The 27241-nt window shown below is 41.6% G+C and overlaps 3 protein-coding genes across 5 annotated transcripts in view; all 3 read left to right on the plus strand.

The window, feature by feature from the left end:
• Nucleotides 1–62: 62 nt before the first annotated feature.
• Nucleotides 63–9546, plus strand: LOC138198069 (jupiter microtubule associated homolog 1-like). The gene is made up of 5 exons (XM_069149207.1): nucleotides 63–272; nucleotides 3017–3159; nucleotides 6117–6265; nucleotides 6827–6857; nucleotides 8897–9546. The coding sequence occupies exons 1-5, from the start codon at nucleotides 217–219 to the stop codon at nucleotides 9043–9045; spliced, it is 528 nt and encodes a 175-aa protein (XP_069005308.1). The 5' UTR covers nucleotides 63–216; the 3' UTR covers nucleotides 9046–9546.
• A 3072-nt stretch (nucleotides 9547–12618) lies between these two features.
• On the plus strand, nucleotides 12619–16558 carry LOC138198071 (uncharacterized). 3 transcript variants are annotated; one of them, XM_069149209.1, is made up of 5 exons: nucleotides 12619–12700; nucleotides 13975–14118; nucleotides 14230–14562; nucleotides 14965–15101; nucleotides 15883–16558. In XM_069149209.1, exons 2-5 carry the CDS (start codon nucleotides 14052–14054, stop codon nucleotides 15967–15969), a joined length of 624 nt encoding a protein of 207 aa, XP_069005310.1. In that variant the 5' UTR covers nucleotides 12619–12700; nucleotides 13975–14051; the 3' UTR covers nucleotides 15970–16558. The 3 variants fall into 3 exon arrangements, with proteins under 3 accessions (XP_069005310.1, XP_069005312.1, XP_069005311.1); XM_069149211.1 differs by lacking the exon at nucleotides 14965–15101; XM_069149210.1 differs by lacking the exon at nucleotides 12619–12700 and having other exon boundaries at nucleotides 13808–14118.
• A 5417-nt stretch (nucleotides 16559–21975) lies between these two features.
• septin9a (septin 9a) overlaps nucleotides 21976–27241 on the plus strand; it is a 72533-nt gene continuing 67267 nt past the window's right edge. The window contains exon 1 of the mRNA XM_069149213.1: nucleotides 21976–22012. Coding sequence (XP_069005314.1) covers nucleotides 21991–22012 — 22 coding nt within the window. The 5' untranslated portion in view covers nucleotides 21976–21990. The remainder of the gene's footprint in view (nucleotides 22013–27241) is intronic.

Genomic DNA, 27241 nt, shown 5'->3' on the forward strand with positions numbered 1-27241 from the left:
AATCAGAGCGGGTCGAACGCTGGTGGGCTGGGTCTCGTGGGCTGGCACCGCAGAACCAGAGGATCTGTTCTCCGCGATGTTTTTCAGTGTCGGGTGGAGTCTGCATCCCGTCGCATCCCTGCGGGCAAGGAAGGAGGATTTCTTGGATTTTTTTTTTTTCTTACTTTTATAAATTGCCGATTTGTTGCTGCCGAGACGGTGAAATACTCCTGAAAGATGACCACGACAACCACCTACAAAGGAATGGACCCCGGATCGAAAAGCAGTTCTAGGTAAAAAAAAAAAAAAAATAAAAAAAAAAAGCCTAAAATCTTTCATGGCGGAACAAAAGAAATGGATGCGGGCGAGCCTCTCGGCCAGCAGACGCCTCTTGTGTGTTTTCTGGTGTAACGCAGGCTGCTACCTATCGTTAGCTCGCTGGTGGTGGCTGGCGAGGGATTTTTTTTTTTTTTTTTTTTTCTGGATTTAGCTAAACTGTCACAGTCTTACTAATTGAGTTAATCTTATTGGGTGTCTGATGCAGCATACCCTTCAGATACTCTTAAGTTAGTTCGGTTCGCTGTCTGGGCTCCGAGCCATGCGAGTTAGAAAGGAAAGAGAGAAACCCAAATGTCCCACGGGATCCTTTTCCTCATTATTATTTTTTTTTTTATTTTTTTTTTTTAAGGGGAAGTGAACAAAGCTACCCGACGTCAGCTCTCTTCTGGCTGTTGTCGCCTAACAAAATAAACTTTTTTCTTTTTTTTCCCTTTTTTTTTTTTTTTTTTCTTTTTTTTTTTTTTGTAGTTTAAAGTCACAGCTCCTTTACTGCTGTGGTCTTTGTAAGACCGTGCTGCTCCTTTTGGATTTGCTCGCAAATGTTCCTCCTATTTAACCGAGCCGTTTTTCTAACATGTATTTTAACTCGTGGACCACTTGGGAGCCTCTCAGTCCAAATAATGTGTCTTGATTACAGGAAAGGATCCCAGACTAAGACTCGGGGGTCTGCGTATGTCATTATCTTAAACATTTGGTTCACTCTTCCGTCGTGGAAGTTGAACGAAACTCGTTTTAATCTGGGGTATTTGCGCTGTTGTTTATCCACGATGTCTTGACGAATCATTACTCCGTGAAGAAAATTACCTCAAAGACTCATCCTCCAAGCATGCAGTCATCCCCTTTCCTGTAAGCGATGCGTATCGTCTGGATCCATCCACTCCCTCCCCACCCCCACCATTTGCAGTGAAAAAGGGTGCAAACCTTTTTCTTTTTTATATATATATATATATATATATATATATATATTATGGCTGCCACAGTAACGAGGCGTGATTTCGGCTCGTACAACCCAGATTTTGAGTGAGACCGGTGCTATTTAGTCATTGATGAGTAAGCATGTCAAATGTCGGTCAGTCATCAAGCGTTTTAAAAGTCGCATGCTGTGTTTCGGGTGATGCGGTGGGTGGGGGGGTGGGGGGGGGTGTTTGGGGAGGGGGGCCTTGGGTGGGGGCTTTGAGCTCGCTAAGCCTATAAATCTTTCCTTAGCTCTTTGCCTTTGCTTCTTAAAGCCCCGTTTATGAGCCGCTGGTTATTTCTGCGGCTGGCCGGCCGCCCGAAGAGATCCGTACAGGCGGCAACTTGGGCAGAATTAGGCTAAAATCTTAGTAGGCCATCAAAGGCCTGCTTCTTTGCCTTATCAGACGTGCCATCTTTGGCTTTGGAGCCCAGCTGTATCCTCCCCTAGCAGCTTTCGCCTTCCTGAAAGTGCCCTCGCGGCTTCCAAAAACATTAATACCATCTCAATGGTGTTATTTTATAGTTGCATTCTAGGGTGGGGTCTGCCACCAGCCAGCTTATAGATTTTCCTCGTCGCAATCCATGTGGAAAGCATGAGCTCATCCGCTCTGGCCGGGAGGTGAGGTCTGGTTTAGGCATTACTGTCACAGCCAAGTTGGAACGGACAAAGATTTGCGCACAGGAATTGATTTGAGAAAATTCACGCCGCAACGGTCAGCGCTGTGTAGATTTCTCTCCTCGAGCTGCTTTCTTTGTAGTCGTGCTTCAAGAGCAGAGTTTTTGTTTTTTGGACTCCCATCTGCCCGCCTGGCCCTTGGACAGCTGCTCAGTGTGTCAGCTGGTGGCTTCAGGGCCTCTGAGGGGAGAGTTTGCTGGAAAAAAAAAAGAGGGAGGGGTCCAGCGGGGGGGGGGGGGGGGGGGGGGCTTTGCAAAGCACATCGGTGGCTGTCGTCGTCGTCGACCCCAACTGTCCTTCAGCACGGCAACAGAAAAAGGGTGTCCCCTTCACACGAGCGTGTTCCTTTTGTTCAGCTCGTGGTTGGAGGAATGTCGGTGGAGAGTGGGCTTTGTTTATCACACTTCGCATGTCTGCATGCTGGCTCCCTATATTGTTCTGGAACAGTCTGAATATTAGGTGACCCACATTAACTCTGGACCTCAGACCTTACGCCGCTATTGTCTAAACTCGACCCAAAAAGGTGGATCAAATTGGATTCATTCGTTTAACAATGGCATAATAACGCGACCAGAAACGGACACCAGCCCCTCGTGTGTCACTGCAAAGGAATCTGTGCTGAGGAGAGGCTGCAGCAGCTAGCCAGCTAACTCTGTGATTATATGCAAATGGAGTCAGCTGCAGGGCAGAGATTGTGACTGTCTGACAGGCTGACAGCCGGGGCTTAGAGAGTGAAGACCTTGCTTGTATCTTGTGGGTTTATATATATATATATATATATATATATATATGTATATGTGTGTGTGTGTATGGCATGTGTATGAAAGGGTTAGGTTTTGGGTGGGGTAGGGAGAAGGCTGCAAGTAGCTTGAGGCATCCTCATGTTTTATTTGACTATTGTTTTTTTTTTTTTTCTTTTTTTTTTTTTTTCTTCTTCTTCACTGTACAGCTGATCAGTGGTGTGTGACGCGAAGGTCTGTCCTAAAGAGAGGGGGAAGGGAGCTCCGTGGGAAGGGTGTCAATCAACTGACGTTAAAATCTTTCATTTCATTTGTTGCTCTTCAGGGTACTACGTCCACCCGGCGGGGAAACCAGCTTCTCCTTCGGCACAGATGAAAACTCAACTCCCCAGCGCAAGAACAAGATGGCCTCCAGCATCTTTGCAGAGCCTGATGACCCTCATGCTCATCGGAGGAACAATCCACCCAGTAAATCAATCTGATATCACTCTAACCCGCCTTAGTTTATTTTCCACGTGACAGTTTCGGAGCCAAACAATCAAAGTTTCCAGGTTTAGATTTACAAGGCAACATTAACTGCAGCTTGAGTTTTGCAGCAGCGATGAGCACGTATAAAGGAAAGTACACGGTCACAGTCTTTCAAAAGTAGACCGAACTACCAGAAGCCTTAAGCAAGCAAACTTGCACCAACTCGAAAATGGAAAAGATACAAACGGGAGTGTTATTTAGAGTTTTCCATTTAGGTTGTCAGAAAGAACATCCCACAAGTGTAATAGCCATAAAGCCCTGGAGTACTGGGATAAGGGTAATTTGAAGCTAGGCTTTGTTACATGTGGTTGAGGATCACTCCTCAATGGAAAGAGGGAAGTCAGTTGAAAATGTATCAATTAGTGAAATGCACAACTCTGCATAAACACGATGGAAATGTTTTTTTTGGTTTTTTTTGAGCACACGGGGAGAGGCTGACAAATGCATCGGGCGATATGAGACCTGTAAAATGTTTCTGAGCTTTGAAGGTCACTGCAGACATACAGCCACAGAGGCTTAAATGAAAAATTAATGCAGCCTGACATTACTGACTGACAGTAGGTCTGTGAAAATCCAGGTCAAGTTTTATCCAAGCAATTTTAACTCTTTAGTACGTAGATGTAATTTAGAATGGATTTTATTTTTTTGCCCAGACAGTCCGTGTTTGGTTAAAGCTCAGACATTTGATGAAGCCCATAAAGAGGACAATTCAAGCCCCGCCGCAGATGGATTTCATTTTGTAGCTCAGGGCCGTGAAGAGACTCGCAAGCCAGAGATCACGTGCTCTTCACGCTGACCACTTTGTAGAAAACTGTTTACATGCTGTATCTGATTTTCTGGGTGTGTGGACAATGAAGAATCTGTCCTAAAATCATTAGTCCAGCCTCTGACCACTACAGCCAGCAGCTGCTTACAACAAAGCCTTTTCCTGCTGGCATTGTTTCACTCGGGTCTAGGTCAAGTTCGGGGGTGAGGGAGGGGGCGGAGGGGGTGTCTCATTGTTGTCCTAGTGTAAAGCATGCTACCGGGTTAGGGTATTCATTCCTGCTTGAGTAACCAACGTTTATTACAATATAGTGCTTTATAAGCACGGTGCGATCTGTGTGGCCTGTGTATGAACTTCCGCTGCAGAAGAACAGGTTTGTTTTCTTTGGCATGCGCACACTGTAGATTCCTGTTTAAACACTGGCGTATACCTTTTATGCACTCCAGACGCATCTCGGCCATCGTGAATAATGTTTCCCTCCGTTGTGTCTCGCTGAGCGTGAGCGCTTCAGCCTTTGGTACAAGATAAGTCACAGTGACACCGTCTCTAGTAAGTTTGTGGATGTTTATAAAGCCTTGGAACGCAGTTTTACGTTATGATCTTTTCCCTAAATTAAGAGTCGCAGCAACCGGGGCGGGGGTTAACTGCTCAAATGCGACACGGCGAAACAAAAGTTGGTGGTGACTTCAGAAAATGAAACTTTTATTTTTTAATAGTTTTAAGTTAATAAACTTGAAACTATCCTCATGGCTGCAATTAGGAGTTAGGGCAAATATCTAGGCGTTTTTGAATTTGGAGTTGAAAAAGTATATCTTGGATAGTAGTCCCTCTTAATTCCAATAGCTGCTTTGTTTTAAAAAAAAAAAAAAAAAAAATGTCCTTCCTTCTCCCCATGTTGCTTGTGTCTCTACAATGAATGAAAAGGCAAAAGAGGAAGGAATCATCAATCAAACCTGTCGGTTATCATCTGATGACAATGTAGCTATTTATTCGCTTTTTGCGGTGCTTAATAACTGCTTTAAACTCGGTGTAAACGGGTCACTTGTGAACCAAACCACTGGAGCACAGAAGACTTGTCTTTACCCATATATCTGCTGGCTACACCAGAATCCCCGAAATATTGGTCGTTGCCTCCAGAGGCTAAATCATCATCAGGCTGATACGCATGTTGTTGTTCAGTTGATTCTTTGGCACGTTGTTGGTCAGGATTTTAGGGTTTTCAGATGCCAGAGTTTGTTCAATTACCCTCAAAGCTTGTTGACCAGTGAGGACAGCGTTATCATACATGTCCGCCCTGGCCTCAGGAGACCTTTAATGTTAAGGTTATTAAGTTTTAGTGCCGCTTACAACATAATGCATCCGTGTCCAGTCCATCAATCTGCTTTAATCCTTGTCCATTTCATATTTGTTGTTCACTGTGCAGTGGATTGATCAGACTCGGCAATGTGGCGCCAGTGCTGAAGGAGCTCTTGTTGAGTGATAGAGACTCTCAACAGTGCTGATTCACTTCACTTCATTAACAACAATGGCCACTCCTCTGCTTCCCCGGCAGACGTTCCCCTCATTACAAAGACGGCCTGTCCCCTCCCTGGTCCTCTGGGCTATAGCTGCTACCTTATGTGGCTTCGGTTAGCACAGCCTGCCTCCCCACGGTTGGCCAACACGGGGTTTTTAATGCTCTTTCTGCTAAAGGAGAATGCAGGCGCTACAGGGTTTTGTGAGTTTTGGCATGCTGGTTGTCTGCCTGGAAGTGTTCCACTACATTTCTGGGTCTGTTGCAGACGCCCAAGCGGATTTGGTGATGTTTCCTGTTGTTTCCCAGTGATTTCATCTGGTGTTATTTCAGTCAGACTCCCTCATAAAGCTGATGTTAAAAAACAAAAAAAAGAAAGAAAAAAAGATCCGAGAAGATGACTCTTGCGGTGGGCATGGTTGCCTCACGGGTCAGAAACATTAGGGCCTGGGGTGGCTGCGTGACTAATTGGATTGGTGTCCATATGGTATGACTCTGCTGCTTTAAAGCCTTACTCTTTTTTTTTCTTTTTTTTTTTTTGTCATTTGTGTTTCCTATCTAGCTTTTTAAAAAAAAAATGGTATTAAATACATTTTTCTCTGTCTGTCTCCGCCCCAGCCGGGGCACCTGCAGGAACCCTGTGCGGGGAGCCCTCGGCCCCACTGAGGCGGTGCCAGCAGCCTCTTCTCTTCCCCAAGAACCCTCAGCCGGAACTGACCACCATCCACAACTCTGGGGCCGCCATGGTCTGGAACCAGAGACGAGAGGTACCGGTCATCTGCTGTGACACGCGCTGTTTCCAAAACAGACTCTAGTTTGAGGCTGAACAGCTCGCAGTCGTAGATTAAAGTATAATTCTAAACAGTTCAGTTGAAAATTCAGTGGATGACGTGATCCGTGTATTTGAAACTGACCCAGGATGTTGTTTCATAGATATCCTCCGCTGACATTTGTAATCTTTGTGGCGGTTTTGGTTTTTATTCTGCGAATGAGTCGGTCCCCGCTGTCCGAGACGGAGAGAATTTCATAACTGAACGGTTTCAATATAGACAGTGAAATAGCTGCAGTCACGAGAGACCTCAAGGGTTTACTCAATAGACGGAGACGCTGCTTAGATACCAGAAAAATGCAATATCTTGAGGGTTAGAAAACAGAATTAGAAGTCACAGAAATATCTTTATAAGCACTTCCGTTCTGGATGGTGTTCTTTATGGTTTTACGTGTATTATATTCTCTTCTAGCGACACTTTTTCTAACACCAAGAAAAGTCAAGCAGAGGATCTGGTTCAGTGAGCGGTCTAATATATTGTCTCGTGTTTTCATTGTAGGGTGAGAATTGCGAAGACCAAGCGAATGATGGTGAGTATCATGAATTCTTGTTTATAAAAAGGCCTTCGAGTTTCTGTCACACTCTGACTGTGTCTAAACAGCAGTGCATGATTTAGATTACTCACTGAAAAGCTCCATGGTACACTTTAACATATGAGGTCATTCCACTTTCCCTGCCTCTGAAAAAATAAATAAAAAAAAAAAAAAAAGAGTCAGCTCGTGGTGTATTTGTACGCCACTGGCATAGCTTAGCGTTGTCCGAGATACAGTACACATGTTCTCCCTAAGTCAACATCACATGATGTCTTTGATGTGTTTTTTCCCCTGTAAAGATGGCGTCATGGTCTGTAGTCAGGCAGCGGCTCTTTTGATGGCAGGCTTCACTTAGTATGAAAAGCTTTTTTTTATTAACTTCCAGGTGCATGTTGGGAACAGAGTGGCTGGCTCCTCAGATAATGGTGTGGGGGAAGGGGGGGGGGGTGAGACCGTCGAGCTCAATGAAAGTATTGAAATTAAAGCTCACGTTCTGCGCAGCCTTTGAACGTGTTTGAAATGGGCGTGTGCACTTTGAAGTGATCTGCGTACGTATGCCAGTGTTTGCGTTGTCACAAATGCCTTCGCCACTTAAACCCGTTTATTAACAAACTGCAAGGAATCATTTCTCCGTGCGCGCTGGGAACGGACATCGCACGCAGAGCAGGTCAGTCAGGGGCGGGCGGGAGCGTGTTGTCTTGCTGCGGGCACGGAGAGATGAGATATGCGAGGTCCTCGATCCACCCTCACCCAGCTAACTGCAGACCTGTGACTGATGCGGTTGTTCCAGCAGCGCCCATCTCTCCTTCTGGTGTCAAACGGAGAACATTTGGGAATTTGAGTGTCCATTCTGCCTTAAAAAAGAAAAAAAAAAAAAAAAATTAAATTTGGTGAAAAACTAAAGTGTTGCCCTTATTTGTAACATTTAGGTTAAAAAGTCCCCTTCAGTGTGCAGATGCGACAGCAATTCGGGCACTAATGGACAACGAGAGCTCAGCGCTTTAGCACTGTGATTTTATTACAGAGCTGGCGAACCTCAACTACTCGGTTCCAGCCCACACGGCCCAAATCTAAATCATCAGTCAGAATTTAGTTAAGACCGGACCTGATTACATTTGTTTTAACCCTTTGCACTGGAGCACTCCCAGTGCCGGGCTGTGGCTCTGTCCTTTACGGTTACTGATTTGGGCCTTATTAATTTCAGAACATTGCACACGACTAAAGAGGTCAACATATAGAAATTATTCACCGTTTAATTTTCCGTCACTGCAAAATGCAGCTGGGAACCAAACAGTCAAAACCAAATGGTTAACCTCGACTAGCCAGCCTTGGCTAGAGCTAAACCTACTGACTTTTCAGCCCTAGTTGTTTTCGGTAATCGAAATAATGCCAACTTTGACATGAAACGTCTCCGGGATTCAGTTTGTTGTCCAACATAAACGGCAAAGAAGGAAAATCATAGGAATTTAAACAGTTGCTTAAAACCAAAGAGCTTAAATGTAGCCAGCTTAGTTTAGCAGAGCAGCACTGACTGACATGGCATGTTTTTGACTCTGGTCAAACACTTCTTTCAAATAACATATTCAAACGTAGTGCATTGTAAATTATTATATTACAGTCATCTGGAGATAATTGGTAATGAATGGCAGGTGGAAACGTAAAAGAAAACTTTTTGTCAGATGCTGCCCTGCCCTCGTACTTCGTAGTTTCTCCGAAGGCAGAGGGGAGTTTTTAGGTCATATATAGTCTTGCCAGTGATTTGAAAACTTAACCCCCCAATGTCGTCAGTTGCTTTGTAGTTAATGCTCTCGGCTAATGTAGGGCAGTACTGTTGGCAGCTGCTTTAATGAGCTTATACTTTTTTTTTTATTTCCATGTCAATCGTGTTTAACTGTGGAAATGTCTAAATGTATCTGCTGTTTGGTCTTAATCACATCTGCTGTACTTCAGAAGCAGTCTCTGATTGCATTCAGTCAAATGTCAGCCCGTGTTGCACTCTTAAGGAGTGACGCGTTGTCTCTCTGTTGCGTGTGTAGAGTGTCCTGACAACGTGGAGGTGGAGCAAGAGAACCAAGAGCAGCAGAAGGAGATGCCAGAACCTTCTGCCCCGTCGGGAGGCGCCAATAGTGCCTCGGGTGGCCGAAGAAACCCTCCCGGTGGCAAGTCCAGCCTCATCCTGGGTTGAGACCACTACTTTTTTTTTTTTTTTTTTTTTTTCATTCGAACGCTCTTTTTTTTTCTCTCTCTTTTTACTTTTTTTTTTTTTTTTTTTTGGAAGATAAATGCCCCCCCCTCCCCACTCTCTTCCTCCTCATCAACATCTCACCTCTGCTCCCCTTTCCTCACCTGCTTCACATGCACTCATGCTGTCACGTCCATGGACCCTCGTGTCCTCTCCCTCCACCCTCAAACCTTTTGTTTTGATCCTTTTTTCTATTAAAAGAAGAAAACTGTTGACAAAAGCACTTTATGTATCTCTCCACACCCCCCACCCCTGCCCCCCTCCCCTCCCCCCCTCCGCCCCCTCTTTTTCCATTTCAGCCCATCCTGTAGTGCTCTGCGCCTGCTGGGAAAGGCATGATGTTTAGCTTGTCCCTCATTCTGCCCTGTTGTAAATGGTAAAGGAAAAAAATAATTAAAAAGATTTGATGCGTGGATTTCTAAATACAATAAAAATTCATATGAATTTGTTGTGGAAGATTTTTGTTTTCTTTCTCTTGTAAGAGTAACAACTGAAATGAGTACGGTCCAGACGTTATATTGATTAAATATTGTAGCTAAAGAGACAGCGCAAAAAAGAAATGGTGCTATTAATTCTCATTTTCAGTTTCCATGCGCATTCATGTCTCAAAGTAAAAAGTTCAGTATTATTTATGTTCAGAGAAATGGAGCCCGAAGCTGTTGGGAGCCGAGACAGGCTCTGTGACTGGAAGTCTTCCCGGTCAAAGTAACCGTGATAGCTGCTGCCAATTATGTCAAAAGAGAAACTGTACTGCATTTTTCTTTTGACATCATACGCTAGATATTTGGCTCTCCTTACACCGTTTCTGATTTAGGATAGGCGTTGCATTTCGTTCAGACTCCAGGGTTGGGATTTTTAAACCAAAAGGTGACAAGTGATTCACACAAGATGTAATGTTTCTTATAAAACGTTGCCTTTTTAAAAGCACTGCAGGCGCACAAAGATGACTTTATTTGGTCTTAATCTGAGCACTTTGCCTTCTTAAGGATCATTAGGAATACACAAAGGGGATGTACAAGTAGTACTTATTTATAAGCACCTGCTGGCTTGAGACTTCTTAGACACATCAGACTTATCCAGTTTTAGGTCCGCTGAGTTATTCCCTGAATTTAACACCACACAAATACTCTAGTGGTAGCAATTGTGTCTATACTGTAGGTAGTTTGATTTTCTGCTACCATTTTGGTAAATGTATAACCCACCAAAATAGAGATTACTTTATCTAATGATGTCACGGATTAATGAAAGGTTTCCAATTTTCAACAGATTCTTGCTGCACTTATGGTGAACTATTTCAACTCCAGCTCCTTCAGAGCCAAATCATGAGCAGCTTGCAGAGAGTGCTGTGGCACAGCGGTGTATCTCAGCCCTCATCTGCCGTGAAAGGCATGCATAGGTCACTCGAGATCAGGAAAAGAACTTCCTGCCCTGGAGAAATGCCAGGATGCTGGAGTGCACTCAATGAAGGCTTGTCTTCTGTAAGTGCTGGACCCACAGGGGAAGTCCTGTGCTTTTTATGACAGTCTAATAAGACACTGAGTCAACCTGGATCTCTGGTGCTTTCCTCATGCGCTTGTGTCCGGTAGTGAGATGTACCTACATACCTTTACTCCAGCACTGTACTTAATTACAACTTTGAGGTATATTTTATTTAAATATTTTAACATTTAGCTTTTTATACTTTTACCCCACAGCTGTAGTTACTTATTACTTTTGCAGATAAAGCATGGTTATATGATTTAGTCATACTGCAGCCAGCTACAATATGAAAAAGCTCCATACGTGATAATATATGAATAATAATGAGAATAGAATAATGTCAGTGATAGAGCTTACTTTCAGTGCTTAGTGAGTACTTTTATACTTCAAGTACATTAAGTATATAATAATGTGTACAACTGCCAGTACACTGTACTGACTATTAAGTGTGATTTGTTACTTCTACTTAAGTAAAACTTGTTAATGCTTCTTCCGCCACTGCATATGTTCTTTGAAAATATGCAAACATATGAGAAACAAGTGAACAGTGAGAATCAGTGTCCATTTTTAGTTCAAATTGCTTGGCGTGCAGTTGCATTATTTGACTGTCACCAACAAAACACAGCGCTGCAGTTTGCTCTTTTGTCCCGCTGAACAGCTAATCAGTAAAACTGCTTGGGATACAGACTCTCTCGTCGATCCCTCTTGATCATCCGACTAATCTTTCTCAAAAGACGGGAGATTAGCATTTCCCTCCCCCACAGCCATATGTCAAGTTATTTAACTGATGTCTGCGATGAATGCTGACGCATCCTTGCTCATTTGCAACGTCAGCGTATTGACAGGCCCATTAAATCACGTGCACTCCGGATGAGGCCATCTGCGTCTCAGGGGGTCTCTGAGGAGGAAGAGGATATGAGAGTGTGGAAGCAAACAGGGGAAATGAGGTGAGTGATCTCTGACTGTCAATCAGACAATCAATAGCCCCCATTCAGTCATGCAGCACTGACTCAGCAACTAGAAGCAGCCTAAAGGAGAATTGAAGGTTTATCCCAAAATCATATGTATTTGTCTCGCCTTTGTGACCTCTGTGACCACAGACAAATCGTCCTGATTATTTTACAGACTTCAAAATGTGAGTCCTCCCACCCATCAGGAGCCCAAAACAGGAAGCACTGATTAGCAAATGGACAGGGCTGTTTCTATAGCGACAAAGGGAGCATAAAAAGCCCTGCTGGCAGTGTCTGCTCTGGCTCACATTGTGCCTCCTTAACTGGATGAGACTGCAGGAAGGGAATTGATGGATGAAAGGGTGATGGGATGGACAGGCAGGGTTTTTTTTTTTTATCCTGTCCCAGAGGGAGGCCGACAGAACAGTGTGTGTGTGTGTGTGTGTGTGTGCGTGTGCGTGTGCGTGTGGGTGTGCGTGGGTGTGGGTGTGGGTGGGTGTGTGTTTTTAAACTGTGAATGCCTGTATTGTAGTTATTGATTAATTGATTTGCTGAGTTCACAATGATCTCCGTACAGTGACAACTTAATGTCATTGAGGTCATTTCAGCTGAAAACTACTTTCATCATCTTATTATATGGATGCGGGATTGTGATTCCCCACCTGTCAGACAATATGGCTGGATAATTTTTCTTTGATATCGGCTAGATTAAATTCTGGTCATAGTCACTTCATGCTCTACATGAGTAAATGCATAGTTTGGCTTTTGTAGAGGATTTAATGGCAGGATCTTGTTTCTTACAAATAATAGTTTGTCTTTGTCCTTTAATCATATTTAAAAAAAAATAATTTAATTTGAAAAAAAAAATATTTTGCTATTAGTTATTTTGGAATTCAACTGAACAACATGTGATTTTTATTTAAAAAAAAAAAAAAAAATTTAAAAAAAGTGTGACAGCGTGAGCAGGACATTGTTACTTCAAGATGTTGCACAGGTTTTTTTGTTTTGTTTGTTGGGGTTCCTGTTTTACTTTGAAATCACTCGTGATTACTTGTATCCGTTTGTTTTTTCTTCCTGTCTTTCAGTTCTTTCCCGCAAGTTCTTGTGCTCAGCTGTGTCTCTGTCAGCAGTCTGTGTATTGTTTTCGGCCCTCATCTGAGATAATATCCGTAAGTTCATACCTTTGCAGCGTCTTTTGTTTCTCCTTATTTTTCCTTGTTAGGTTAGGTTAGGTAGTTACTTTATTAATCCCCGAGGGGAAATTTAAAAAAAAAAAAATTGTGGACGACTTGTGCCTGCACTTTAAGTTTTGTTTGTTGGTTGGCTTGCAGTTCGTAGGTGAAGCTCACTTTTTCTTTGTCTTCCTGCCTCAACAGATCACCTGAGTGAACTGAACTGAAAATATCTATATGTATTCTGTTCTTATTAGTTGCTGTACAATTAGACACATACGCACTCATACCACTAGAGGGCAATGTAAATGCTGCAAAACAGAAGCCCTCCAAACCAACCTAACACGAAACTATTGACCTAGTTTTGAGTTGTGCACTGTGACTGTGTGGCACAGGCTCTCTAAACAAACTATTACTCAAGGCTTTAAACAGGTTTGATGATCAAACAGTTGATTATTTATTTTGACTTGTAGTAAAAGTCGTGTGACCAAAAAAGCTGGTTTTTTTTTTATGTGTTTCATTTCACTGTTGCAGTCAATAATTATGATTAAAGCTTCAAAAGCTTTACTGTAACTAGCCTCTGTGTGGTTTCGACAACGTCACATGTTATTGTGAAAAGCTGTAAAACTGAAAGTACTTTTTGATGACGAATGAGATATTACCATTAGTGTCAGCATGTCTGCGGTCTGGTTAAAGATGAAAATCTTCCTCCATTTCTCCTCTGCAGCCCTAAGTAGCCCAGGTAACACAGATTTTTGTCTAAGAATCAAAAACGGGTCTTTAAGGTGAAAGTTCATAAAGCTTTGTCAAATCTAAAGTGATAGATGACTGTGCTCCTATTTGTCTGTGTCTGTATGTTTAGCTGGAGATGTATTGATCTGGTAGTTTCTTTCCAAATCTGAAACATGCCATCAGCTGGTAATCTCTCTATTACTGTCTTATATATATATCTAATTAGATCATCCATCTTTAAAACATCAATTTTAAATATTTATTACTTCATAATCTGTCTAAAGAGTTTGATTATCGTGACACAATAAATCAAATCTTTTTTTTTTTTTTTTTTCTTTTTTTTTTAACCATAACATTAGATCTTACATTTTTCAAGCATGTTTGTTCTTCAGCCACTACATGGCACTGCTGCTGTAAACAGCTGCCTTTCACCTTTTACTGAGATGACATTTGCACTCGTCTGATCTTTGTCTATAACCTATGTACGTCGTCATCTGGAGGTCACGTGTTTTTTTTTTTGTTATCCTTTGTTACTCTAGTGTGGGTAAAAACCTACACACATTTCCTACTGTGGAGTCACATTTCAAGTGTACCTTGACTGACAGTCACTGTCGGTATGTCTGCTGTCTGGCTGAAAATCATAACCATCCTTTGTCTCTACTGCAGCGCCCTGACTGACACAGGTAAGACTGAAATACATGTGTTCTATAGTAAATAATATGAGGGAGAAGGGGTTCATAAAAATGAATCAAATGTAAAGAGAAATAAAACTAACTTTTTTTTTTCTTCTGTAGAGGTCAAAGGACTGGTATGGAGAAATGTTGGAGAAGCCTTCACTATCCAATGCAGAACTGATAGGGAACAAGAGTCCCTGTGTTTGCAGATGGGTCTCAATAAGGAGTTTGACGTTTTTTTCAGAAACAAAATATCAGTAAAAGACATCGTTGCCCAAAAATTCACCGGCAGGCTTGAATCAAATGGAGTGTTCCCCAACATGGATATTTTCATAAAAAACCTGAGCCTGACTGACACAGGACCGTACTGGTGTGGGTACTCGATGTATGACGAGATGGCACATGAACAGAAAGTCATCAACGGCAAAGGGTCCATGCTCCTGGTGGTGACAGGTGAGCCTCATCAGTTTATTCACACGAAAAACCCACTGAACTTTATTATTCCACTGCACAAAATGTTATTTCTAAACACACATTCATACACAACTGTAAGAGTGCAATGTGTGCATTAGAATAAAGTCCAGCAGTGCACTGATGTAATTCAAAGGTGGTAAATAATGCAAGCATCAGCAGACTGTTTATTCAGAGTAAATTATGCCGTTTCACACACAGAAACAGAAAACTGTTACGGAATCTGAATATTTCTGCTTTGTTATAATTGGAGAGTCTATAAATTCTGCATGCCTTATTGTATAACTGAAATCGGAAAATCAATGTTTTAATGCCACAGACAATGACAGTCAATCACACCTTAACTGGAAAAACTATTTAATGATGTATGAATTTAATTTCCAGACAACAGACATGCAAACACAAATACTGTGAATGGGTGTGACTCATCATATCAGAATCTAGTCCTGGTGTCTGTTGTGAGCTCTGCTGCTGTGCTGCTTGGCATCATCATAATCTTCCTCATATGGATCATCCACAAGGTACCTGCGGTCTGTTTTTGTGTGTTTGTAGGTATGTGTCTGTGGGGTTCTTGATTTGATTGTGTTTTTCTTTGACTCACAAACCGTGCTGGAATCTCGGGGGCTGTTTCCATTTTGCTGTTATGCTCAACAGTTCTCATCTGATGAACACTGAGCTGTTGTTTATTGCCAGTCTCACTTTCATCCTATTCATTTACCCTACAAGTAAAAGGCACTGGTAATAGTTCAGAGGAGGGGATGAATCAGAATAATGAAAATATATTTAAAAAACCGTATGTATGATGATTTTGGATGATTTTGTTTGTGGTGTTGTATTATACAGAGTGGTGTTTCTATTATTTGGCCTGCCTTCAGTGATATAAAGAGAGTGGATAAAGTAATAGAAACACATTTCAGTGTAATTTACGACTGTTCAACAGTACAACAAACTGCAGAAATGATCATACATACCTTTGAACCAAGAGTCCTCTAAAACCAATTCAGCAAACACTCGTAACCTTCAAAGACAAGGACCGTTGTGTTAGACTGTGGCAGTTTACATTTGAATGCATCTATCAAGTTTTAAAACACGCTGACCAGAAAATGTTTAAAAATGGAAAATGTTACTTCAAATGTTTCTATACAATTTATTTGACAAATTTAAACTATGACCCTGAGGAAAACAAAAACTGAAGCATCAGTACAGAGAAGTTGCAAAAATATACTGTACTGAATAACAACCTTAATACCTTTTGTACAAGAGCCTCACATCTGAAATGTTGACAATATCTTTTGCTGACAGATGAAGGTCTTCCGTACCACAGTGAAACCACGACGCGTCGCCACCAATGAAGTCTACGAGGACATGCGAGGAACAATGAGACGCTGAAGACGCCTGCAAGCAGCCAACATGAAACTGCAGAGGCACAAGTGATGCATAAGAAGCAGTGTTGCAACTGAGCACGTTCTCCGACTGATCTCTTCAGTGTGTGCGTGTGTGTGTGTGTGTGTGTGTGTGTGTGTGTGTGTGTGTGTGTGTGTGTGTCTGTGTCTGTGTGTGTGTGTGTGTGTATGTGTTTCAGTCACAGTCAACGAAAGTTAAGACAATGAGGTGTATGACTCAAAATGGTACAACATAACACTTGCAGTTCCTCAGAAGGTTATAAAGCACGAATGTTAGTTACTTGTCCTCTAGTAGCAAAACATCATCATGGATTGTACCATGATGGGCATCTTTGGATTCCTTTTATTTTTAATGTAAATAAGTCCTTCTTTATTTTTTCGAAATTTCTTATAATTTTGTACAAACTTTATACCATGATTGCAGATATTTCGTTGTATAAATACTGGCAGGGTTTATTTTAATGTAGCATACCATACTATGTACTGCAATAATGAAATCAGCTGTAATCTGCCATCCACATCAATGAAACAATAAAAAAAAAAAAAGTGTTGTGAAATATCCTCATTGGTAAAAGTTATTTTCGGACAACCAAGATGCTCACTGATGAGCTACCACTGAGACGTGATGGCTCAAACACAAAACACAAAGGGAATCAAAGGATCAGAAATCAGTTCAACCTCCGACTTTTCTCCAAACTAAAACTAAAGAGAGAAAATGTGACCACCAAAATCTATTCACTAAGAGTGAACAATTGTGCCACATTTGAAAGAATTTCTTCAGGGCAGACATGAGCTATTACATTCAAAATAAAGGAACAGACAGACAACCCAAAACCCAAAATGAACGGGGATGACAACGGCCAGTCGGTCTTACTGTTAGATGGCCTTAGACTTACTGTAAAATAGTGTAGCTTCACAGCAGCGGCCTAACATTACAGGAAACGTATCGACTTTCATAATTACAGTATTTTACAAACTGATCTGTGGTTTAAATGTTCACAGTTTCAACCGCCAGCATCCCACATCAAATGATGCCACTTGTTTCAAATCATTAAAACCTGGCACACATTTAAAAAAATTTTTTTTTATTGTAACACAGGATAATTTAGTCAATTGCTTTGTATTTGTATTGTATTGTATTTTTTTAAACAAGTCACAGTCAGTGTTGCTCCACACAAAACGAAACAACCTTTTGAAAAACAGTACAATTTATTACCGGCGCCAAGTCAAGCCAGTGCATGTGTTCACTAATGCCAACACTGGATCTTCAAACACTGTAAGTCAAAGAATAATTCAAACGATATAAGTCAAGACAACTTGCATTTGGGCACTGGGCCGAAAGTGAGTCAACATTAAGACTTCCGGATAAAAAAAAAAAGAAGAGGCTCATCTGGTGGCAACATGCAATGAAGGTGATTGTTTACTTGTGCGGTATATGTGTGGTCACAAGCTCTGTGTTTGACTTTCCTTCGCAAAGCAGCAAAAAGCTGCCAGTGTGAGATGCGTGTGTACGTGTTTGGAGTAAATGTCATTGTACTGTGGTGCAAGTATGTAGTTATCATCGCGCGTCTGTGTGTCTGCGTTGTGGGACCACTTGTGAGAAGTCCAGAGAGAAATGGAAATTGTGCTTTGAGGTGAGGGGTAGCGTGGAACGGAAACTGAGACCCGTCTTACATCAAAAACATCTCAAGCACATTTGCAGCCAAGGAGCCAAGAGCATCTACATCACAAGATGTACTGAGGCAGTTTCTCTTCTTTTTAAAAAATGGCCCATTTTATTCAGCTGCTTGTTTAAATTTAGACACATTTGCACAAATGCAGAGAACTCCTGATTGTGCAGCTGCTGCAGTTTTTATACTTGTCATAACTTGCAACAGGAAACACCAAATGAGTGTGGTGTGCCAGAACCTGAGATCCAAAAATACTGTAAAACACTGAGATAATAATCTGCTACAGTTTTACACAGACAGTTGGTGCTGTGACCCATGTTTATAAAAAAACAGATGCCATTTGAAGCCCCATGTACAGCAAATCTGTTTTAACGCTACCTCAAACACACCTCTCTCTCAGGTTTGACACACAGGTGCTGTTGATCAAGGGTTGAGGAATAACACGGTTCTTGACATGCCTGCTGCATTACTCATATCTCTCTATGTCAGAGGTTGTTTTCTGTAATAGAGGAAAACTAGTGACATTCAGTAGGTCTTTTTAGTGTGGGCATATGCTGGGTGAGAATTTTGGATCTAAAGTGTCTGATTTCAAAGTAACTATCTGATCAATGTTTTCCATTCAAAAGCTCTCATTATGTGTGACTGTTTTGTAGCCATAGATTTTTTTTTTTCAACTTAAAATGTACCTGCATTTCACTGCAGTAACAGGATGTGGTCATGATATAAAATAGATCAGAGGCCCCTTCATAAATTTCAAGTTACAACCCCATTTCCAAAAAGTAGGATGCCATGTAAAATATAACTAAAAACAGAATGCACTGCAAATCAAACAATTAATTGAAAACATTTGAAGCATCATGAAACGAAAAATACGACAAAGGAGATCCTTTACTGTTGAGCAGCTGAACTCTTATATCAGGCAGGAATGGGACAACATTTCACTTTCAAAACTCCAGCACTGGTCTCTTCGGTCCCCACACGTTTACAGTGTTGTTAAAAGAAGTGATGCAACACAATGGTAAACATGCCCCTTTCCCAACTTCTTTTGAAATGTGTTGTTGACATTAGATACAATTTCTGTTTCAACATTTGATATGTTGACTTTAGTCTATTTTCAATTAAACATGGGTTTATATGATTTGCAAATCATCACATTCTGTTTTTATTTTCATTTTACAGGACGCCCCCATTTTTTGGGAAGCTAGGTTGTAAATGTGATCTTTTTTGATAAGGGTATATGAACATAATTTTATCCTGCTGGTTATATTTTGGATACATTGTTTGGCTTTTAGTAAATTTAACATGATTAGAATAATTTCCCCTTAAAACACTCAAAAAGTATGATGGGCCACTCAAGAACTTATTTTTCTCATTTAAACCACTTCTCAGTTAAAATACACAACAGAACTAGGTGGGAAAATGATAAAATATATTTATTTACAACAAATATGGATTGCACAATGATTTCCTTCGTTGATATTAGGCAACTTTTGTCTCATGCTGGCTGGTAAACATTGTGGCTTTCTAATGTTCTGTTTGTGTTAATACAGAACATCCTCTTCCTCCAGCAAATTTTGAATGAATGTGTCTGCTTCAAACGATGGACTTAAATCTTCTTGGAATGAAAGCTGCGAACGTTTGTGACCCTTGCTCTGCTACAGAGATTTGACACCATGTCAGACCAATGGCATTTGCCTTGGTGGGTAATGTGCTGGAGCTGTTGTATACGTCTTAGTTTGGCCACGATACAGTATAGGATGAAAAAGAAAAAGAAATGCAAATTGTGAAAAAATACTGTCTGCTTTTTATTGCAAGTCAGTTTAATCAGCTGGTTGCAGTGAAAGTTAGGAGCTTTAAGTTTAACACTACTGAAGTGAGCTGGCAGTGACACGAGCTGTTACAGTTGTGTGACAGGAGAGCAGGGAGGAGGACCCAAATGCACACAAACCAGGAACGCAGGAAGTTTTAAGAAAGTTTATTAATGAAGCTAAAGCGCACAGGCAGGCGGACAGAGGACACGGCAGAGACTGTGTTGAAGAAACAGCAAGCAGGAGCACTAAAGAATGGAACTGAGGACAGATACATTTACAGGAGAGCCGATTGAGGAGGGTGTGGTGGACAGGTAGCTGACTGGTAGACTGAGGACCTCTGGTGGGTGGAAGAGTTGATACATGGGCAAGTCCAATGTCCCAGCTCACAATGCAGTTCTCCTCATGCTTCTTAGAGCCACCACAGTTTGATCCATCTGGTACACAGAGCATCTAATCAGCAGTTCTAGGACGTTTTCCCATTCCTGCTGAAGGCCAGATGAGGTTTGTGGCTGCTAAAGGCCAAGGCAAGGTCATGTCTCCTGATGTTGTGATCCATCGCGTCCCACTCAGTGATCCATGACATCTCACTCAGTACGCTACAGTGAGCAGACCTTTGAATTAAAGCAATTTAAAAGTGACCTAATTAATCCACCTATTACTGTACAACTTTCTGTTTAATTGTTTTCATGCTTATCCCTGCATTTGGTAACAACTTAAACCCTGTGGATGGAGGATTCTTCATCTGACATATGATCCCTAAAATGTTTTTTGAATTTATACTTGACCTCGGAGGGTTTCAGTGAGCCTAAAGCCTCTGATCTTTAGCATTAGAGAGCTCTGGTTTTTGAGATGATTTACTCAAGATATTTTTGTCACTTCTTTGGTAAAGATCATGTAAAAGAAGTCTTAAGAGATAAAACACACCATAACGCAATTCAATATAGTTACTCGTATAAGTGAAATTATTTATTACCTAATGTCCACTGTTATTCTACATTTTAACATTCAAGATTTTCTTGAAATTGTCTCTGAAGTTGTACCTTGTTGAATGGGGCCCATCTGATTGTAATACACGCTCATACCTTTTGACAGATATTACTTCTGATTCAGCCTTTTGCTTATGTTTCTCTGGTGTCATGCAGCTGGCACGTCTCACAGGTGTCAGTGCTTTAAAACGTCTTTGTCAGCACATTGTGAGACATCAGCAGATTGTGTTTCCTGAGTGAATGAAGCTGCTCTGAAAAATAAAGACTAATTTCTAAGGACACTTTTGATGAAATGTGACAACTTCAGAGCTGAATGTCAAATCAGTTCGAAGAAACACCCGATTGGTAACACACTCATAAAGTTGGTTGTCAATGTTAACATTTAGGGAAAGCAATTACCAGTATTATGTCACATAGTGGAAACTAAAGTATTATTACTGTACCCTCTGACTTACCCAAAGAGTGATGTAAATGTATCTTTCTGAATCATCTTAAATAACATACTTTCAATGAAGTTTAAATCAATTTTGTCTGATTACTCAAACCTGTCCAAGCTGATGTTAAGCTGTTGAGCACATGAGAGCAAAATGCTGAGGAGGAGGAAGAGGAGGCCAGGCAGCAGCCACAAGAGGTCTCTGCACATCAGAACAGCAGCTTTTTAAGGTAGGGTGTGAGTTCAGGTTTTGTGAACATGAAGCAGGTTTCCAAAGTTGGACGTTTGAAATTCTGAAAGGTTAAAGGTCATGGTTACAGCTGTATACCGGAATAGATGTGGGATAACTCCACACGTGGCTCTACACCCAGCCCACACAGCTTATACTACAAACACCTGCCCCCTCCCACCCCCTCCACACCAAACACACACAGCCTGCCCACACACACACGTGGTGGTATGTGTTTGATGCTACAGATTGATAAATTATTATAGAGAGGGGGAGAGAGGGTTGAGACAGAGGGGGCTATTTTTTTTTATATTTATCTGTTTTAAGGTTCATTATAATGTCGGACAATATGGATGACAGTTATTCACATGCGCACATGTCCTCTTTAAACATTGCGTAAAAGAACAGAAATGCGCCTTGCTGAATTTCAGGACCGCTGAGCTTCCCAATTCATTAATTCGCTAAACTCTTTTCAGTCCCTAAACGCAATTAAATACCATTTAAAGATAGCCGCCTCTATGCCACTTCTGAGCTTTGATAGGCGAAAGCCCCCACAGTTACAGTTAAACCACTCCCGCTCCTGGATAGGGCGTGCGTTGGGAGCGCAGGTGTGATTGTGTCCATTTCCAGCAGACTGCCTCCCTAAGTGGTTCGTAGTGGAAATAAAGACGGGAATAAACTTTAGGTGTACGTGTATTTACCTGCGTCAGGAGCGTTTTGAAGTTGAAGTGTCCAGGAGTGGCAGAGAAGGAGACAGAGATCTGGAAAAGTTACGGATGTTAACGTCACTTTGATACATACTGAGAAACCCGAGTGGATCATCAAGGATTTCACACTGAAGCAGCACATAACGACCAGGACAGGACACATCTACAATCATGAAGAAATCTTCATATCCAGGTGAGCCTGTTGCTTTCAGATAATGTGGCAGTGTTAAGTTGTCACACCCTGATTGTAAGAAGAGGCTCAAACTTGTGAACTATTGAGTTGTTGGTAGGTGTGACTCCAGAAACAGGATTGACATTCTTTCAGATCTTATCATTAACAGTGATTGTTTTTTCATTACTGCTCCTTTACATGTAGTGTTCTTTTGAGTTCCTCTTCCTCACATATGGATCTGTGGGTGTGGTTGTAAAACATTTCTTGCAGGTTTGGACTCTGACTTTACACTTAACGGTGACATCATGACAGAGAGTTGGGCTCCCTTTTCTAAATGTGACTCTCTTCTATGCTCCGAAGAACAAGAGAAAATGTTTCACATGGCACCTGCTGTTTTTTTTTAAATTTTGTATTACCTTGAGTGAAAACAGAGAAAACATTGAGTGTGCACAAGTTGTGCAGAATTCATTTACATTCATAGGGTAATATTATGATACCTTACACTCAAATTATAAGACAGTTAGCTTGTTAATCTGTTTTGATTGACAGTTTTATGGTGCAGTTCCTTCACTCCCCCTAACTCATACCTGAAATGACCTGATGTAAGTGTCTGCATCAAATTTACACAAGCTCAATGGTTCAGTTTTTTTCTGGGACTGGCTGGATCTGATTGTGTTTACTGTGGAATTGTATCTTATTAAGACGTGAACGTGAAACTGCTTCTAGCTCATCACAGATCTCAGGAAGACTGCTTGTGAGGATGTATGTTGCTGCCTTGCCCAAAGACACTTTGGCAGATGTTTGCTTCATTTAAACTTGAACCAAGGCTGTTTGATAGGCTGTCCCCTTCTTCTCTGTCACATTCGGCCTTTTCTCCAGCACTGCTTAATATCACCTCCCCCCCTCCCCACCCCACCCGCTCCCAGCCCTCCATCTCACTCCTTCTCCCTAAGCTCCGGCTCAGTCCAGTGTACACAACCCCATCCCGTGGAATGCCGGCTTTCCCGGCTCATCTTCGCAGAGTCTTTGTGCGATAGAGCGTCCAACGGTTTTCCATTGGAGACAAGCACATGTTGGGTCATGCAGTCTCTCCTCCTGTGTGTGTGTGTGTGTGTGTGTGTGTGTGTGTGTGTGTGTGTGTGTGTGTGTGTGTGTGTGTGTGTGTGTGTGTGTGTGTTCTCCTTCTGCTGTGCGACGTGTGTGGAGCTGTCAAATTCTTTGTCAGAGCTTTGACTTGGGGAATCATCTAATAACAAAGTGTACACTGATGTGTGTGTGTGTGTGTGTGTGTGTGTGTGTGTGTGTGTGTGTGTGTGTGTGTGTGTTGTGAAAGAACCACTTCTCAAATGCGTAGGGGTATTTAGACAAGCATCAGAGATGTGGAGTGGTGACTTTCAGAGAGGAAGGTCGACTTGTGTCTCAGCATGTGTGTGTATGTTTTGTACGCAAATGCCCTGGCAAACACACACACACACACACACACACACACACACACACACACACACACACACACACACACACACACACACACACACACACACACACAAAGATGCAGATTGTGCATCTGGCACATCTGAAGAGCTGATGTTGGACCTTATGTATGGAAGTGTGTATGTATTGTGTGTGTTGGGAGTTGAGGATGGATGTATATACAGTGTGATGTGTGTGTGTGTGTGGGGGGGGGGGGGGGTATATACTGTGTGGTGTGTGTGTGTGTGTTCACTCATGCAACCTCATAGCTGAACACTGCTAGTGGAGTCGATCCCTGCCGTGTACACCACTCCCTCAAGTCGTCTGGATCAATGAGTAACCTGTATAAATAACAGCCCACCCCAACACACACACACACATACGCACGCACGCACGCACACACGCACGCACACGCGCACACGCGCAAGCACACAGTCGTTATTTTCCAAGTACACTCCTCCTGGTATGTGCTTTTATGTCCTACTCAAAACACATACATAAACATCAATTTCCATTACTCGTACCTTGTGACAAATGCTTCACCCGGCTCTGTATTACGGCTTTTAGCCTGTTTATACTGGAGAGTCAGCAAGGCTTTGATTCAGAGCCTAAAGCTATTGTCAGATGATAACTTGAAAGTCAAGCTATAAACTGTGTTGAGACATATTTTCCCTGTCATCTAGCAGAGCATGCCGAGGATGGTCTAACCCTCAATTTGGCTTCCTCGAAACCTGTGGATAATGGACTAATAAGGTATTGGAACACGTGGACATGCATGTACAGTACTGTGGTTGGTAGGATTTTAGAGCCACAGGTTTGAGTTTGGGGCACCGTGTTGAAAACAGAGGCCAGAAATGAAGGTGTGAGGAAGCAGGACACATGTAACATTAGACCAGCAGGGAATGAATGATGATGACGAAAACCAACACGTTGACTGATTTCATGGTGAAATGTGTGAAACCAAACTGTAACTTTGTCTCCTTCAACACAGCAGGTCTGTCAAGTTTGGATTTTTCCAAATGCCGAGGCAGTGTGCACGAGTCTATAGTGACACTCTGTATCTTGATGTGTCTTTGTTTTAGTTTTGCAAAACTAAAAGAGCAAATAAAGTGTAAAGAGTGAATTAAGCAGTGAGTTTATTTGCTCTAAACTGTTTACAAGTAAATGCTACAGTACTTAAACCAGAGGCATGTTTTGTTTATTTGTTTGGTTTGCCGTTTTAGATAAAGATAGATTATGAATAGGACAGGGAGGTATTTCCCCTTTGTGAAAGAACCAGTAATCTGCTTTGTTGACGTCTGTTTCCTTATCAATCTGTGGTTTCCCTCACCATAACCATACACTGACTCCAACCACAAATTGGCAATATACCAAACCATAACCTCTGAAGAACAGACATATATCAGTGTAGACTAACCATAGCATCCTTCTAGATTTAGGGAAGTTTGAATTTCAGCAACCCCAACAATACCAAACACTTGTGTCGCCATTAAGTCCACTGCAAACACTGTGTCATTGATGTACTCTGCAGTGTGGAGTTCCCCTGATTACAGGAGACCTACAGTCTATGTCTTGTCTCTGCGCTGTGCATGGTCCTCCTCTCAGGCGCGTGGAGGCTGCTCTGAAGTGTCCACTCTGCTTTGTGTTTATTATCTGCAGCCAAGAATGCAGCTCTGTGATGCTGCCTGCTGCTGGGGGTGTCAACTGATACAACAGACTGCCTGTACTATGGGGGCCTGAGGCCAGGAGAAAACTTGTAAAAAAAAAAAGATAATGGCAGGCTCAGAGAGGTTCTGATTTGCACTGACATCTAGACATGAATGATAAAGTGCAGACACACATGCATGTGTTTAACCATTTCAGATACAGTGGCTGTGCACCGTTATCTGATTAACTTACAGAAGAAATATGGAAAATGGCGCAAAGAGCCAGAGCTCGTGCAACAGATAATAACTTCACTGTTTGAGAGGAGCAGCCTTTTCTTGTCATGACATGAATGAATATTTTATTGCACATAGCAATCAGTTTAAGTGTTAGTGATTCATACTGTATCTGTTCAAAGAGGATTGTGAAGAGATGAGGCCCTCCCGAATTATCAAGATAATGCACGTTAACTGCATGCAAGCCCAGATGTTTGCAGAGTGCAAAGTCTTTTTCTCTTTGCAAAGTAAAGCAAGGAAACAACTCTTTATAACATTATAACCACACGGGAAGAACATGAACATGATCGCAATCATATTTTATTTTCTGTTTCAGTTCAATCATCTTCATCAGCTTTACCCACATACAAACAACGTATATACAAGCGCATGCACTGGTCACATGACACATAATGCTTCACTGTTACTGGTTCACTGTTTTTTTGTTGTTGTTGTTGTCTTCACCTGTGTCCGCCATGCAAACATTAAAACATGCTAACATACAGACGCTGGAACCCTAAAAAAAACGTTGATTAACCTGAAATCTATTTATCACTCTCTTTCTCACATGTCTTGAAAAATACAACCACTCACCCACTCAGTTGTTCCTCTGTGACATACAGTAACTACATATATCCTGGGGGAGATTTCAACCCATAAACCCACAAAATCCATCACACAACAATAACACCGTTGGTTGTCTGTTTTCTTGTTTGTTTAAATCTTTGCACTATTGTTCAGTTAGTTTTCATTTAATTTAATTATTCTATTCTATTCTATTCTATTCTATTCTATTCTATTCTATTCTATTCTATTCTATTCTATTCTATTCTATTTTATTTTATTCTATTTATTGTATATACTGTGCATTTTTATATTTAATATTTTACTGTTGTTTTATTGCTTTCCTGTACCTATAATGCTGCTGTAGCGGAAAAAAAAACTCCCCTTGTGGGATGAATAAAGTAACTATCTCTCTATCTATCTATTTAAAGCTCTATGAACTGTTTAACTGACTCTGTGGTGTTTTAACAGTGAGGGAAGAGGTAAAGGCTGATCTTATCTACCGCACCGGTGTTTTTATATAGACTGCAGCATAGCATCCTGTCTAACCCAGCTCATAACATATTTATATGGTTGGTTTAATGTGGGTCACATATTCATTGTGAGGATTGCAGAAGGCTTGTGTGTGTTTGGCAAAGCGGTGTTGGTTTTTAATGAGTGTGGTGAGTGAGGAACATGTAGGAAAAGGTGTTGCCAGTCTGTTCCTTCGGTGCCAGAATAAGGGCTATTCATTCGGGAGGAGTGTAGTACAGGGTCATGGCCAATGTCTTTCTCAAACTTCATGTGTGTCCACATGTGCGTATGAGTCTGACGGTGTGTGGGTGTGTGCGATGTGGCCCTTGCTCTGGGGCTGGCCTGGCTGCAACCAGGTAAAGGTCTTATCTGGGCTGTAAAAACAAACTTGAAAAATGTCTGTCTCAGCATTCAGTATGTCTCGTTTCTTTAGATCTTTCACTCAGCTCTATTTCTCTTTGTCCACGTCATCCGCTCCCAGCTCTTTCACAGGCAGAGTTGTGAAACGCTGTGTTTGCAGCATACCCTTAACGTGTGTAATGATGGCCATAAAATGCAATGGAACAGATGGATGAGCAGGAAAAAAAAGAGGAAAAAGAGAGACATATTTAAGCACATTACGAGAGATAAATTCAGCTTATTCTGTCGAAATAATTAGCATGTATTGGAGCCAAATGCGGAGAAGGAATTTATATAATTTGGTTACAAATTTCAAAATTACAGTAAAGGGCAATCATGGCTTGAGTGGGTAAGGTAAATTCCTCTATCACATACATCATTTTAT

The sequence above is a fragment of the Embiotoca jacksoni genome, unplaced genomic scaffold (genome assembly GCF_022577435.1).
Source record: "Embiotoca jacksoni isolate LCO1_2020_lvr unplaced genomic scaffold, fEmbJac1.0.p SCAF_15, whole genome shotgun sequence".
NCBI lineage: Eukaryota > Metazoa > Chordata > Actinopteri > Embiotocidae > Embiotoca > Embiotoca jacksoni.